General features: G+C 41.2%; 1 protein-coding gene across 3 annotated transcripts in view; it reads left to right on the top strand.

The window, feature by feature from the left end:
* The first annotated feature begins 9,580 nt into the window (after positions 1-9,580).
* Positions 9,581-17,399, top strand: part of NMNAT2 (nicotinamide nucleotide adenylyltransferase 2) — a 145,575-nt gene continuing 137,756 nt past the window's right edge. Inside the window, exon 1 of one of the 3 annotated variants that reach the window (XM_045516645.2) lies at positions 9,581-9,771. In XM_045516645.2, coding sequence (XP_045372601.1) covers positions 9,687-9,771 — 85 coding nt within the window. In that variant the 5' untranslated portion in view covers positions 9,581-9,686. The remainder of the gene's footprint in view (positions 9,772-17,399) is intronic. The other 2 variants (XM_045516644.2, XM_010954949.3) reach the window with 2 other exon arrangements.

Genomic DNA, 17,399 nt, shown 5'->3' with positions numbered 1-17,399 from the left:
CAAAGCCTGCCTCCCCCGCTTACTAGCTGCGTGGCTTGAACAAGCCACTTAACTCCTGTGAGTCTCAGTTTCCTCATCTGTAAGATACAATCATAGAACCGACTTAACTGATGACTGAGGTACGGTGAAAATTAAATGGGATAGTGTAGGGTCTGAATGAATGTTGGTGTGAAGCAACCAAGGGTGTGAGCAAACCAAAATGGATTCACAATACAGGACACTGTGCTCGTGCCGTGATACAAGAGAACAGCGCCTGTGAGGAGTGGTGTTAACTCAGGCCTGCGGGGCTCACAGGAGGCTCGGGGAGTAAATAAAATAAATCCAGAGCTGGCATTTGCTGGCTGAGAGAGCAAGCCACATCTTATGCCTAAAAGAAGATCCGTGTGACTCGAGTAAAGGGAGTAGAGTGAGGAGGGGGGCAACTAGGCATCAGCTCATGAGGGGACTTAGTCGATTTTTAGGAGTTTGGATGTTTTTCTGAGGATACTGGGAAACCATTGAAGGATTCAAAGCCACAGAGTGATACGATCTGATTTCTATTTTAGAGAAAAATCCCTTTGGCTGGTATATGGAAAATGGCTTAGAGAAAGGAAAGATTACTGGCAAGAAGTTCAACCAGAATTCCTCAGTAATTGGAGAGGAAAAAGGTGAGAAGTAGCAGAAGGGTAAAGAAAAATGGAACAACCCTGGAGATATTTAGGAAGGAATTGACTGAAAGTAAGGTGTGCATTTTTCCCCCACTATCCTTCCTCTTCCTTTGTCTTACTTTATTCACTGCTTTATTCATTTAAATTAGGAAACAAAAATTCTTTAAGAAACTCATTTTCTTAGGTAATAGCTCAGTGCTGTAATAGTGGTCTCCCAGAGCAAATACCCCATGCGAGTCATTTAACCTAGTGGAGATATCAGTATTGCAAATTCAGGGACACATGGAGAAAAAGATGGAGTGGGGACTATATTTGCATTTGGTTGTTGCTTTGGTGACCTTCAAATTCTGCAGAGTAGTTTAGTGATCACCTAAATTCTCTTGTTAGGATAGTCTTTTTTTTTTTTAAGACGTATAATTGAGATTACATTAGTTTCAACTATACAACATAATGATTTGATTATATGTTAGTATTACAAAATGATCACAATAGGTCTAGTTAACATTTGTCCTGATACATAGTTACAAAATTGTTTTTTTTCTTATAATGAGGACTTTTAAGTTCTACTCTCTTAGCAGCTTTCAAATATGCAGTACAGAATTGTTAACTCTGGTTACAGGCTATTCATTATATCCCATGATAATCTTTTGATCTCAGCTACTTCTCTGGAGCCATCTTAGGGGTAGTAAAAGTACCACGTCACACCATATTTCCCATTCCTTCTCTAGATCCTGGGCCTGTTTTTCATGGGGGAGTTTAATTTTGGGGTGTGTTTGGGGTATTAGAAGTAGAACCCTGACTGAAGAGGTGGGTAGAGGCAAACTTCTTTTTTGGCTTCTGGTGAGTGAACCAAGATAGTCACATGAGTCAAGCTAAGCTAAGAGAATTCTCTCTTCAGTTTGTACCAAGACACAGCAACTGAGGTCAGTGGATGCTCGAAACTGGAGGCCATGTTGGGCCATGAAAATCCAAATCATTCTTGACAGAAACAGCAGGGACCAAGAACCTTTTGGAGAAGCTGGTACCCAGAGTGAAGGACGATGCGGATGCGTGGCACAGATAACAGATGATGCAGAGGGAGGAGAAAGAGGGAGGAGGGGGAGAGGATGGGAGGGAAGGGCTGGGTGGGGGGAGGGAGGGAGAGACTGAAGGAATTGAAAAGCTGCTAGATGCCAAGCAAGACCACCTTAGAGTCAGAGTATTAAGCTCTCATCCTCAAGAGAGTTTTCAACCCTCTCCTCAGTCCTTGAAAGCTACAGCACAAACAGCCTGGATTCACCTAAAATCTCACTTATCTTGGAATGCTTTGTTCCTTTCCCACCAGCTTCTACCCTCCCACCAAAAAAGAGAGTCAGCTTACTCTCTACGAGGAGTTGGAGTCTTGAGTATTAAGGCATTTTCTTGGGTTCAATCGGATTGGTTGAATCTACAGATGTGGAACCTGGATATGGAGGGTCAACTATGTATATAATATAAATATATATATTCCCACCTTGTATATTATGGTGTTTTGACACCTTAAAATACCTTTAAAATGCCTTTCTGGCTAGGGAGAGACTGCCCCTCCCAGAGCCAGCCAGTTCTTAGAGACAGCAAAGGTCTTGGCCAAGAGCAAGCCTTTGATTGCAGCCTAGCCCTCCAGAGCCATGCTCCCTGTATCTGGCCCACGCACCTCAAAAGGCAATATTCCCCCACCGTAGTCATCCTGTGGCCAGGACCCCTGTGGCCCAAAGCCCTCCAGAAGTATTCAAACCAGTCTATGCTAAAGTGACTAACGTGCCCTGCCTTTCCTGTGGAAACCCCCATAAAGGCCTGGCCAAAGCTCCCCACTCCTTCTGCCTTCCGGCCACCCTGGTGTTTTTGCATGTAGCCCTACATGGCGCGTCATGGCTTCTGTCTTCTGTCATGAATTCTGACCTGTAAGAATAATAAACTTTGTCTTCCTGAGCCTCTCCTGTGTCTTCTCTTACGACCCCACCTGGCTGCCCACCTCATAAAAGAACACAAAACAACTTCCCAACCACACAGATCAATACTTTTTCTCTTTACCCTAAATTAGTTTGAATAAGATTTCTGTTACGGATTTCTGAAAGAGTCCTGAGTAATACTAGCAACTTACAAAATCTAAAAACACACAGCTGCCACTCTTGAGCTGCCTCAACTCCAGCAGCAGAATGAATATGGGTTTGTGAGGACTGGAGCTAGCCGGTCCAACTGGTCCGAGTTTTTCTTGTGCCTCCATTTCCTTTGAAATTAGTTTAGTTATTACTGGCAAGTGATCTCGTAAGTTTGGGAAGTCATGGGATTGAAATTCTAGGTTATATCTGACTTAACCAAATTGTGAGATAGTGATGTGATGGAAAAAATATTTTGTATTTCAAGTTTCCTATCCTTTATTTAATGCTCCCTTGAGCCAACTGTGTTTTCCATTTGGGTGACTTAAAGGAGGGAGGCAGAGATAGTCTCAGATGTCATTTCAGGGAATTATTTTACTTCTTAATCAATTATACTTCTTGCTAAGTCTGTTAGAACTGATTTTTTTCTGTCTCCTATTTCTCTTGGGAAAACTTCATGATAAAGTAGTGAAATCTTCAGTCTCAAGATGAAAATAATGATTTGTACACGCCCCTTCCCCATTATCTGAAAGAAGCCATGGTAAATAAACCAGCAAATATCCAAGCTTGTTGAAGAAACTTGCTATTTTTAATGGTGCACAGTGCTTATTGGTTATGAAGCCCTGTGTCCTTTCTTCTTTTTCACTGTGGTGCCAGCAGTACTGGTATGTGTGTAATTGAAAACCAGGTTTTGAAATCTGGAAACATCTTTTATTTTTGAAATATGATCAGAATAATCAGACAAATTGTAGATCTGGGTGAGATTTGGGGGATTTAGAGCTGGAGGAAGGAGGATCTCAATCTTCGGGACATTTCTCCCCCCGCAGATGTAAAAATATTTGCTTGTTCGGAAAATGGGAGAGTAAAGCCAATAATTTTAGCCATATCCCTGAAGGTGTTTATCTTGAAGGGAAGTGGAGAAAGCAAAGGAGAGAGAACTGTACAAATATAGAGAACTCAAGAGAATCCCAAGAAATCAAGGTTTTCTCGGAATAATATTTTTTCCAGAAAAACATGAAATAAATATTTAATGTCTGACATGAGCCCAGGAACGAGAGGAGCCACATTTGTGTGTGTGTGACTTTGTGCTCTTCCTGTAAAGGACAACGCCTAGTATTACTCTGGAACCCAGCTTCATAAACATGGAATAGTTTTACCCTGATTTGTGATGCAGATGGATGATTAACCTAGACTAAGCAAATAGGAAGATGAGTGAGCATACATACACACTCTGCTAGACTTTACACATGCGCATTTCAAATCAGACCCAGTAGACACTTGAGCCTGCCCATCAGAATAGATGTTTACAGCAGGAAAGGTTCTGGGCTGGACTGTCTGCCTTGAGCGCATTTGGAAACTGAACTGACTGGAGCAGATTGCAAAGTTAAGGCTGTGGGAGAATGACTCAGGTTCCTTTGCAGCCTAAAGCAATTACCTAGCTGTTGGAAAGTTGAAATATTGGACCAAATTATATTACCTAAGTTAAAATAAGCACCTCTGAGAATAGATCACTATATATATTAAGGTACATGTATTATGCAAGGGTTGACATTCCTATTTCTATATCCTATGAACCAGCCTTGGAATCTTCACTGAGAATAAATCTGTTGTTAGTATGTTTTGGGCTGTTTTTGTTGGTTGATATATGCACTGTTGGCACATTCCCCAAACTATTACCCTCTAAGATCGAAACTCCCAGAAACATCTTCGACAAAGCCGTCAATAGAAACAACAAAACACTTAAAAACAATAGGTGTTTTCTATGTAACAGCTATGGAATTTGACCTAAAGCTGATAATATGCTTTTTTAAAAAATCTGATTTACTCACCCATGGTCTTATTTGATCCATATAGGACCCTTGTAAAGTACACAGGGCCTAGGGGATATGTTCCAAGACCCGCCGTGGATCTCTGAAACCAGGGATAGTACCAAATCCTATACATGCTGTGTTTTTTTCCTATACATAAATACCTATGATAAAGCTTAATTTATAAATTAGGCACAGTAAAAGATTAACAATAATAACATAGAACAACTACAACAATATACCGTAATAAAAGTTATGTGAATCTGGTCTCCCTCTTTCAAAAATTTCTTCTTGTACTGTACTCGCCCTTCTTGTGATGATGAGATGATGAAACACCTACATGATGAGATGGAGTGAGATGAATGGCACAGTGTTAGGCTACTACATTGATCTTCTGAAGATTTTTCAGGAGAATCATCTGTTTTGGGTGATCCTGGGTCATCCACCCACAGCGACGTCTATGGTTGGATGTGAGAAACAGATGATGTTGATGGTCGGGGTTCCCAGGCGGGATGAAGCAAAGGGGTGCGAGATTTCATCATGCTAATCAGAATGGCATGTAATTCAAAACTTATGAATTGTTTATCTCTGGAATTTTCCATTGACTGTTTTCAGACCCAGGTTGACCAGAAGTAACTGAAACCTTGGGAAATGAATCGAGGGATAAGGGTGGACTACTGTATCTCCAGTCTTGGCCACAAATGACTTGGCCCAAAGCCAAACAATAAGCAAGTGGCAGAACCAGGATTTGCTTTCCATGTTTTTCTATTCCAATTCCAGAAACTTCTATAAGAATTCACAAATTAGAGATAAGCAAAGAGAAACCTCTAAGAGACAGAATCACAACCAATTAATATAATTTATAGAATTTAAACTATTCCTTAACACTGAAGCATATTTATTGTGTTGTATTACAAATTTACATTTCATTGTTATCCTCTGGGTCCGGGGCTGGTAAAAAGATTTTTGTACTTAACTCATCAGTAAATGTTTGTTGACCAGTGGGTTAGAATGTTGAATTGGACTTTTTTTTCCTTTCTTTTTATTAAAATTAACTTGTAGAGTTGATTGCATGTCCAGTCATTCCAGCAGGTTACACTGAATTTTGTTGTCTACTCTTCCATTTTTCCTGCATAAAGAAAGGAAACTTGAAGACTTGGTAAGGCAATTCTCAGTTTGCTACAGCGTTCCAGTCTCTCATTTATAAAATATGTAGCACTCATTGAGCATCTACTGTATGTTCGGTGTTCTACGTACATTACTGGTAATCGTCACATCTCTGTGGCTTGGTGGGTATAGTTACCTTCATTTTCATAGATGCAGTTCGTTCAGGCATACTTCAGAGATATTGCAGGTTTGGTAGCACACCACCACAATAAAGTGAATATTGCAGTAAAGTGAGATGCATGAATTTTTTTGGTTTCCCAAAGCATATAAAAATTATATTTACACTATACTGTGGTCAGTGAAGTTTGAAATAGCATTATGGCTTTAAAAAACAGTGTATATATTCTAATTTAAAAAATACTTTATTCCTAAAAAAAAAAAAAGATAACTGTCATCTATGCCTTCAGTGAGTCATAATCTTTTTGTTGGTGGTGGAAGGTCTTGCCTGGATGTTGATGGCTGCTGACTGATCAGGGTGGTGGTTGCTAAAGGATGGGGTAGCTGTGGCAATTTCTTAAAATAAGACGACAATGGAGTTTGCCACATCAACTGACCCTTCCTTTCACTTGAACACTTAGAGGCCATCGTAGGGTTATTAACTGGCCTAATTTCAATATCATTATGTCTCAGGAAATAAGGAGGCCTGAGGAAAGGGTGAGAGATGGTGGAATGGATGGTCAGCAGAGCAGTCAGAACACACACATTTATTAAGTGTGCCATCCTGGTGCTCCAAAACAATTACCACAGTAACATCAAAGACAGCCTATTACAGACCACCATGACAAATACAGTGACAATGAAAAAATTTGAAATACTGTGACACACAGACCCGAAGTGAGCAAATGTTATTGGAAAAATGGCACAGGTACACTTGCTCAACTCAGGGTTGCCAGAAACCTTCAATTTGAAAAAAAAATGCCACATCTGCAAAGTGCATTAAAGCAAGGCATGCCTGTATAGCACAGCAGAGAAACAAGAGACAATAGAAGGCCTGGAACAAGAGCAGGGCGGCCACTCAGAACTAGCAGGGTTCAAGTCTGGCTCTGCACTTACTTGGACCAGTAATTTCACTTCTCCGCCCTCCGTTATGCTCATCTCTCAAATGGGGTAAAATGAACTGAACTCAGAGTTATTGCGAGTGTTAAATAAATTAACATCTGTGAACGGCTCATAGTCTGGGCTTCAACGGATGCTCAATGAATGTTAGCCATATTTCTGAGGGCCTCTTTTCTTCTTTATATATATAGATCTGTTATTCCCTAGATGACTTCATTTAATCCTATGATTTTAAATATAAAACTATACTGATGACTCCAAAATTTATATTTCCTGCCAAAATGATACTGTTCAAGTGTAAGTCAGCTCATGTCACTTCTCCGCTCAAAACCCCCCAGTGACTTCCTGTCTCTCTCAGAGAAAAAGCCAAAGCCCTAAGCGGAGCCTAGGAGGCCCTGTCTGATCTGTCTTACTTTCCCAGGCGGTCTCTCATCGCTTTTCCGCTTGCTTTTTCCCTCCAGCCGTACAGGTGTGTCTGCTGAAGATGCCCAAACACCCTTGCTCCCAGGGTCCTTGTACCTGCTCTTCTGCCCAGTGTATTCCCCCCCAGATATTCAAATGACAGACTCCTCTGCTCCCTTCAGGTTCCTGCTCAGGCCCCGACTTATCAGAGAGGTCATCTCTGACCACCTTGCGTAAAGGAGGGCTTCCCTTACCTTTTCTTCTTACCCGGCTTTATTTTTCCTTATGATATCTATTAGCATTATGTTCATTTTTTTTATGGTCTATTTCCCCCTCTAGAATATGAGCTGTATTAAAGCAGGGACTTTGTTTTGTCCACAGCCCCTAAATCAAATGCCTGGCACATGGCAGACAATAAATATTGCTCAGCTAGTAAGTGTCAGAGTTTCATGCCCAAACCAGGCTTCTTTCAACATCTCCTGCTCCTCTTCCCCACTAATCTGCATCCTAGGTCAAGGAAGATTCAAATCCCACTACACATGTATATCAATTCTTTGGACTTGTCTTTAAACTAGAAATTTTATGCATATTAGGATTGATTTGCTGCTCTGCATAATTTATAACAAATATTTAGTGTACACCCACTACACTCTCTTAAATTAGAAACAATGACCAACTCACTAAAATAGGGTAGAAATTTATCCAAGAGTCATGAAGCCCAGGAATGGTAAATACTCGTACTTGTGGATCTCTAAGTTCAGAAAACTAATACAATGGTATATGTCAGTTATATCTAAATTTTTATAAAGGCCATTAAAAAAACTCAAATTATTAGGTCTATCTGTTGTATCAGAAGAGAACACTTGGTTGTCCATGAAACTTTCTTTCCCCCTTTCTCACTCAGTCCACTCATTTTCTTAAGCCAAATTTCTAGACATGGTCCTGGATTTCTCCTTCCCTCACCATTCACATTCAATCCATCTGCAAAGACTGTAGATTTTATCTATGAAACTTGTCCTGAGACCATTTGCTTCTCATCAACTTCAACTCTCCAGTTCCTCGTCCAAGGACAACTCCACCTGCCTAGACTACCAACAGGACTGCCTAAATGCTTTCCTTGCCTTCCCATTTTCCACCCAGCAACCAGAGTGATCTTATTAAAATGTAGATTGCTTACCACTTCCCTGTCTAAAAGCTTCAGTGGTTTCCTTTTTGTTGCTCCTTTCTAAGTTAGCCCTCTTAGAAAAAATCCAAACCCACCCCTAGCCTACAAGCCCTGCTTGATTTGGTCCTGCTCACAGTCCAGTCTTCTCTTTTAGCGCTTTTTCCCCATTATTGATGCACTCTGGTCACACTGGCCTTCTTTCATTTCTAAGAGCACAGTAAGCCCTTCTCTGTTCCTAAATATTTGAATTAGCAACTCCTTGCCATGTAGGTCTGAGTTTAAATTTTACCACCCCAGAGAGGCCTTCCCTGACTTCTTCATTTCAAGGGGTCCCCTCTCCTGCATTCACCTTTTGTTCTATCATAGAGTGAACTGTATTCACTTCTTGTGCATTGCACAATTGCCGTCTATTATTTTCCTCCCGTTTGTTTATTGTCTGTCTTCTTCCAGTAGAATGTAAACTTGATGAAGACAGAGACTTTGCTTTATCAGCAGGGGTTATAACAGAGCTTAACACATAGTGAGCCCTCAAAGACACTTGTTGAATGGTAAATCTTTGCCTCAACTTTGATGCTTGTGTGAGATCGCAGTAGTTTCCTAACACAGCTTTAGCAACTCTGCCACATCCCTGTTCTCAATCTGATAGCATTGCTTCAACACACAGAAAGGCCGGATATACCGGCGGAAGGATTCGGGTTCCCCTATTTATTGGCAACCACTAGGTCAAGCTCTGGACTCAGTTCAGTAGTTCAAAACCGTGAGATAAGGGGGCAAAGGCAGGCAGAAATAATACTCCTGAAAGAAATAATTGTGAGGGCTAAAGAAAGAAAACAATTCTTAAAATCGAACACTTTTGGGTTTGGAAATATTAGAGAAAGTAGATGTGGAGAGAAAAATATTAGAGGGAGGGAGGAAAACTAAATCAGAAGGAGGTAAGAGAAAGAGCTCACACATGCTGTAAGAATTCAGGGCTCTGGGCTTGGGTACCACATCTTAACTCACAGGAAAACACCAAGCAAAAGAGAGTGATGGGGTGGGGTGAGGTGGAGGTGAAAGAAAGGGAGGGGCGAGAGACTGGGGCGAGAGACGCGAAGGAAGCTAGAAAGGAAAGAGGACCGGGCAGAGCAGTACAAAAGCCACCTCGGATCTCGCCGGAGCTGCAAGCGTTAATGCGAGGCGGAGAGTGACGCGGTTTGCGTCTGGAGCGGCTCCTTGGAGTCCACAGCATCCACCGCCGGAGCCTCGCCTTCCTTTCTCCCTCTGCAGACATATCGAGACACAAAAAGAGTGCCGACCCTTGGACCAGAGCGAGGGACCCACCCGCACCATGACCGAGACCACCAAGACCCACGTTATCCTGCTTGCCTGCGGCAGCTTCAATCCCATCACCAAAGGGCACATTCAGATGTTCGGTGAGTCCTCCCGCCCACCCCCGGAGACTGCTTCCGCCTCCCTCTTTCCCCGGCACCTGTGTTTTCCAGGGCGTCTAACAGTAAGGCGGGTACCCCTCCGGAGGGGCGCGCCAGCTGATCCCACTGGTGGGAGGGAGGTCAGCCCCTCCATTCCGGGCTCCCGGGAAGAGAAGCAGACTGGGCTTCCGAGGCGTCACTCGCTCAGGCCAGACCCGGCTCACAAGGGGCCATGGGGTGGGGGAGGGGAGGGGCCGGAGGGGAGTGTTGGTTTGTGTGGGATGGGAGGTCGATGTTCGAGAACCGGGGTGCGGTGGTGCAGAGGTTTGGCTGCTTGGCTGGTGAGGATCCGGATGGGGCTAAAGGGAGCGAAGGGAGGAAAGGGTTGGAGATAACTTGCTGTTTGTTTAGGTTGGGCTGAAAGCTCGAAGGAGTTAATGAGGAATATGCTTCGGAGACACAAACACTCGCACACAACACGCCAGGAACAGGGCTGGGCTTCAAAGAAATTCGTTTAGGGTTTGGCTGGTGGTTCGAGGCGGCCCAGGGGCAAACGTTTGAGGATTGTGGACCGTGTACTGCCCGCGCGAGGTGGATGGCCGGGTGAATGTGGGGGTGGGGGCCGGAGGGTGGGGGCCTGGGCTAGGCTGCCCTGACCGCTGCCTCGGAAGGGGAGGGGGCCGGGCGGTCGCTGCGGGCGGCCCTTTGCGAGCTAGTATTGAAGGATCGGGGCCCAAGTTGGTGGAGGTTCTACCAGGGCGGAGATGGCACCCGCAAGGCTTGCGGCGTGCGAGTGTGTGTGTGTGTGTGTGTGTGTGTGTGTGTGTGTGTGTGTTGGGGCGGTGGGGGAAGGGAATCATCGCGCGTTTTTTTCAAGGAGGCTTCGGGGCGAAGAGACAGACGGAGCGAGCTGGGGCTCCCGGCTGCTGGTGTGGGATTCAGCGGGGGCCAGGGAAAGGGGATCGTTGCCTGTCCCTGTCGGCGATGTCTGGCCACCAGTGGGTAAACGACGCGGCTTCGCTGCTGCTCTACTTGGACCCAAAGACGCGGAAGCGTGCGCATTTAGACCCCGAGGAAGGGACGCGGAGGTCACTTTAGAAGCAGGAATGCAGGAAGTTAGGGTGCTTTTTTCCTGGCACTGAGGGAAACGTGAAGAGGGGAGCGTGTGGACTGAGGATGGATGAGCGAAGGGTGAGAGGCCTTGGCCCGGCGGGCCCGCGAGGCGCTATCCAGAGACAGCGGTGCTGAAACGCAGGGCGCGCTGGAGCGGGCTGCCGGCGGCACATGTGTTTACCGGAGCCTCAGAATTGCGTGGACCCTCGTAGGGCTGTTTAATGAAAGCCACATCACGTTGGTAAAGACTGGGCGAGGGGCTTAGACTAAAAATATTCCTCTCTTAAACCTAAAAGGTGCGTTGAGCTGGGCCTCCTTATTGAAAACCTCATGAAAAGAATATGGAACTACTTTGAGCAGAGCCCAGATCAGATAAGCCCGTTTACAGGATCCACGCAGGGAGACTGAGGTAGCCATCCCTCACCAACCCTTCGCTTTTTGAAGTGTTGTATTAGGAGCTGGTGGCAACTTACCTATTAAAGAAAGACTTTTTGTTCAAGCATCAGGGTACCCCAGAGCATCCCAACAGTCTTCTAAGGGATGTTTGTACCCTGGGAACACTCTACTTTCACTTTCTTTTGATTCTAGCGTCTTCACCCCTGTCCTCCTTTTCTTCTCTGTCCGTATTTCCTCTAGCCATTTTATGTTGATGTACTTTATTCCTCTCAGTTGCCCAGACAGGGATGGGCTTTCCTCTGGAACTCCCTTGGCTCTAGGAATCTTTAGAAAGCCAGCAGATACTCCCCTTTTCTTCCTGGGCCTAAGGATGTACTTAATTCCACTTGTTTTGGATTGTAAGAGGGGTAGATGATTTAGATTGAAAACCAAGAATTTTGTTTTGCAGTTAAAGAGAGTTTGGTAACAATGGCAACAGCTTTTGTTAAGTTGATGCCAACCCAGCAATTCTCTATGAATTCAGAGGAGAGAATATATGGGAATAGGTATGGATTACAGCAGGGAGGTTTAGACATAGAATAGGTGAAAGGAGACTTTTTGACAGTAGTGACTGCTTGCTTGATATTGGAACTGAGGAAGAGGGGATAATACCTATCAGCAATGCCTTCTGAGCATCCATTAGTTACGTGTAATCCAGTGAGCAACGTGGGAAGAGGATATGCTGTGCTCTCTGTAGCTTTAAGGAGCTTATAACCGAATGAAGGATTTAGTACATATATATTGAAACAGAAACAAGAACAAAAACATCAAATACATATTAAACTATTTTTTTGTAGAATCTCTTATGGGAATCTTTGAGCTAGGGATAAATTTTGTCATTTATTTTTATAAGGCAGCTTCTGATCTACAAAGCATTTTCATTGTGTTATGTCATTTATTCCCAATAAGAAGCTTATAAGAAAGGCATTATTATCTCCATTTTACAAATGAGAAACTGATGTTCAGAGGCTAAGTGGATTTCTTAAGTGGCTTAAGTGACATGGAGAATGGGAGGGCAGATTTGAGACTTGAACCCCACATTTCTGATATCTTTTGAATAAGCCTGTACACTGTACCAAAGGCAGGAAGACATGCTCACTAATCTTCTGACTGCATAATTCCACGAACTCTATTTCCTTCAAACATATACTGACAGAAATTAGAATTAAATTGGCGATCAACTAAATGAGATTCATAAATATACATTTCCTTAAGAGCTCTTTCCCATCAGTTATTCACAAACTATTTTCTCCTTTTAAATGGCTTTTAAATTTTTCTCTCCAACAATACAGAAATAATTAATGCTATAAAAATCATCAGACTTTCTTTAAGATGCCTGAAATTTGTAATAGAAAAAAATTTGAAGGCCCAAACAACTTTGAAATTACATGCCTTTAATAGAGCTCCTGTATTTGGAAATCCAATTGCTTAAGAAAGAAAAAAGAGACTGTAAACAAAAAGAGAAGTGGCATTCAGAACTAAAAACTCACTCTTCGCCTCTGTAAATTAGTACTCATGTGGTTCTCAACATTTGTAAAACGCTTTAGAATGAGCTTGTCCCTTTATTCTGAAAGGGAGTTGATGTTCCTATTAGTCATGTAGAAACATATAAGAAAAAAATAAATATTTATGATAGAGATATTTTGATACTTATATACTTAACTTTAACTAAAATATTTTCAAGGATGAATAAAAGTTTTTGGCAAAGTAAACCCATAAACTAATGATGTTTTATTTTATGTCTGTCTTATAACCTACAAAGATAGCATGATGGTATTTTTTTTTTTGATATGTAAGTTCTTACTTCAGTATATAGAGATTATATTTCAGTATAACTTTCCTTGCATTTGTGTTGTCATATTTGTCAATAAATATGCCACTGGGAGATCAGATAGCAGATTTTAACAGAAAAGTAAGAAAGGACTGATAAATTAACTTTTCCATAAAAAGTAAAGGAATTGAGGGACTTGACCATAGAATGTGATCAAAGAAATGTGTCCTGTTTTAGGATGATTGCAAAATAACTGGGTTTTCCAGTTTTTCTACTTCAAAATAGTTTTGCTTTGAACAGTTTTGTTTTTTTTAAAGAAACATAATCCAATTCTGTTTCCCTTAAAGGGTAATGAAGAGGGCTTTCTACTTGTGGTGGAATTGGAAAAGCAGCCCCTATTGCTGCAACTAAGAAATCATAAGAAAAATGAATTTGAGTTGCTACTAATATAGAGAACTGTCTGAAATCGAGAAACTGTTTAATATGCTTGAAATGCCTATTTTAAAAAGATCATTAAGCAGTGTGGTACTTATGTTTTTGCACCCCTGTCTCATTTGATCCTACCCTGTAAGTTAAACTGGATAATATTACCATTACCCCTTTACAAGTGACAAAGCAGAGGTACATGAGTAAGTCATTTGGTCTTTTACAAATGACGAAGCAGAGATACATGAGTAAGTCATGAGCAAAATTTAGGATAAACCAGTTTCTTGATATCTAGACACTGTCTCTCAACCAATATGCTTCTTTATTCCTTTAATAGCAACAGCATTTATAAAAGGAAGAGCCACCTGAACTTAGTTATCAACAAAGGGTAATGAGAACTTTATAAATTTTTTTCCTTTGCAACACAGGCCACCAAAAAAATATATTCAGTAAAGATATCTGGTCCCAATATCTTATGCTTATAATGAGGAAAGACTCTTTCTTCCCTCAGTAGTCATATAGTTCCCATTTAACTGTGTCACTGGAACATTTCTTCCACCTTTCCATTCCCCCATCTCCACCTTCCCCATTCTTCTGTTACCATAACTAACTCCTCCTCATCCTTCAGATTTTAGCTTCAACAGTACTTCCTCAAGGAACCTCCACTGACTCCTAAATTAAATATGGTTACCTTGACATTTGATCCCCCATCACCTTATACTTTCCATGACATAATTCTAATCTCATTATATGTTTCATGATTGTTTTCCATACTAGACTTTAAGCTCTATTAGGACAGAAACCATGCCTGGTCTAATCACTGGTTTATTTCCTAGTATCTAGAATGGAGTAGGTGCTTTATAATAGTATAATATAATCATAGTTGTAAATAGCAAGTCTTTGCATCATAATAGCAGTTGAATAAATAAAAAATAAATGAATGTATAGAATCTTGTTCCAAGTAGAAGAATCAACCATGTCTAAGGGCTGGGGTGATGAGACAGAGAGCCATGACATAATTAGAACAAAAAAAGAAAGTTCAGGATGACTTGAGGAGGGAAGTGAGAGGTAAGACTGGAAAGGTAGATGGAAGTCTGATCAATTATGAAGGCTTGTAAGTCACATTAAAGAATTTAGATTTTATCCCAGTGACAATGAAAAAAAAAACCATTGCATTTTTTAAAGTAAAGAGATGTCATAATCATATTTTTAAAAGTATGATGTAATTGAATTTTGAATACAAATTGGTGAAGGACAAGGATGGAGATGTAGTAACTAGCCGGGCACCTATTTCAGCAATACAGAGTTGAAGTCAGAGAGAACTGTCACCTCGCTCAGATTGGTGGTATTTGGGATGGAGAGTGAGTGTATTTGAAAATATTTCAGCGATAAAAGAGATCCTTATTTGTTGATTTCATGTGAGAGTGATAACAGAGTAACCCAGGGTAACTGGCAGGTTTCCATCCAAGGTGGATTAAAAAAAAAAAAAATTGGAAGAGAAGGAGGTTTGGTTTTGTTGGGAAAAGTAGATATTCATATTTCTTACTCTAAAATTTTGAAAATATATTCTTGGTATTCTAACCAAGTTCTAACACAAAAGAAGGAAATATCTAAATTCAAAGGCTCTTTGTAGGCTGGGACATCTGAAACTTCTAATGAAAAGCTCCCACTCCCAATAGGTTCCAATTGCATTATTCAGAATTCTTCATGCAGGAAATATACTGAAATTCATTAACATTATGGAAATAAAAAAGGTAAAGAGTTTGCTGACTTTTTTATAAAGTACGAAATGGAAGAAAATCAAGGTCCTAAAGCTGACTCTTTTATAATGTTGAGGCTGTGAAATTGGAAACAGTGGAAGCAGTTCAAAAGACTGCTCCAGAATTTGCCCTTCGCTGTGATGATGGATGTGATAATATATTTAAGTAGATGCTTGGGAATTATAATCCACTGATAAGCTGAAGGTCCATTAATGGAAACGCATGGCTCACTTATGGTAGTTTTCACTGGCAAGAGATGCGTCTTTTCATAACATGAGAATAATGGCTGAAAAAGAAAATTTAGATATTTTTGTCCACACGAACAGGTAGTTTGATTTACTTGCTTCTGCTGAATTGATTGACTGAACCCCATGTGGACACAAGCTGATTATGAAAGGCAAATATCCAGCCTAAAATTCACCCCAAACCAAGGGACAAAATATAACCAAGAAGGCTGACGTTCTAAGGATTTTGAAATGAAGAAATATTAATTCTCAGTTTCTCTTCTCTTTTTGTTTTCCTGGATCTTATTCTACATATCCAAGCCTTTATGCTTCGAACTATCAGCATTAGAGGTTCACATGCCTTTTAAGAAATAGTTCAGATTACTGCTTAGTGGGAACATCCTCTAAAATGTTATGACTCTCAAGAGAAATATTTCTACACCAATTTCGAACGTTAGACCAAGTCAAATGAGCAGCCTCAAGTGTGGAGGCAAACTAAACTAGAAACATATCCTGACAGCCTTCAAATCTTGATCCCACTCTGCTTCAGAGAGACCTTCAGGGATGAGAGGAACATGCAAAACTAGACAGACAATCTATATTTTCAGTTATTTTTCTATTGATAGACAATAATTGTGAAAGTAGTCTATGCCTGACTGGAAAGAGAATGAAAATCCATTTTTGAAAGTGGTTCTTTAAGAAGATTCAAATCTGAGTTTTATAATATCATTGTCCTCTCAGCCATCAATACAGTGCTGTGTATACAGTGGTTGCTTAATCAATGTTTAATGATATTGTGAAATACACGCTTTCTAGTAGAGTTCTCGTCCATGTTTGAAGAGTTTTCAAATCATCCTGAATTGCTCAGAAAGTTCCTAAGGACACAAAGGAATATATTAAATATTTTTTTTTAACACCAGGCTTCTTTTTTTAAAAAAAACACAAAATTTTGGTTAAACAAAGGCATTTAAAATAATTCTTAAGGATCTGATATAACAGACTAAGAACTGGGATTTATGAATGCATTTTACAGAGAAAGGCACAACTTTACTTATGGATATGGTCCATATCTCAATATATGTAAATGCAGCATCAGTTTACAAAGAAGGAAGTTTTCCATTGCCAGAGGTTTTCCAATTATAAGCATTCAAATGCTTGGAACACATTTGCCTTTTAAAAAAAAAAAACACAGTTTGGCAGATGGCCTCAGAAGTATTTTAGCCTAAAAAAGATGTTCAGCAGCTGACGTGGTGTGACTAAGGCCATCCTGATATTGGCTCGCTCTTCGTTTTGTACAATGTTTCTATGATCTATGAACCCTGCAGCAAAGGGCAAATGTTATAGACACTGCCAGCACCATCATCTTCCTCGTGATCATTTTATTAATGGCGTGAACCTTATCTGAGCTTCTTTAAACTCTACTACCATTAAACCATTTTCCGCTAAATCTACTGCACAGTTCTCTTTAGTTTTGGACAAGTGAGCCAACCAGAAAAATTATTGTAACTCTGGGGACAAGAGGGTAAGAGGAGGAGGTAGAAAAGGAGCACGACTCAGAGGCTAGCCCCAGGAAGTGGTGGCAGCTAAACAGCCCCCTTTGTCTGCTCTCTCCTGCATCAGGTCGCCTCCACGTGGTAGCTATGCTGCCGCGCACTGACCTCATTCAATGTTTACCAGGCAGTAGGCGGGTGAGTGAGGTATAGCCCCTGTGTACAATTAAATACTTACAGTTTTGCTCCTGTTCTAGTGGCTTAGGTCAAAAACCTTGGACTAATGATTGATCATTCTCTCTTTGCACAAAACCCATCAGTATCAGCAAATGTTTTTACATCTCTCTGTCTTCAAAATATAACTAGGATTTTTCCCCATCTACAACCCTGGTATATGCCACTGTTACCTTTC

This window comes from Camelus bactrianus, chromosome 21 (assembly GCF_048773025.1).
Source record: "Camelus bactrianus isolate YW-2024 breed Bactrian camel chromosome 21, ASM4877302v1, whole genome shotgun sequence".
Taxonomy (NCBI): Eukaryota; Metazoa; Chordata; class Mammalia; order Artiodactyla; family Camelidae; genus Camelus; species Camelus bactrianus.
The sequence above is the reverse complement of the archived record's forward strand: the minus strand, read 5'-3'. Positions and strand labels throughout refer to the sequence as shown.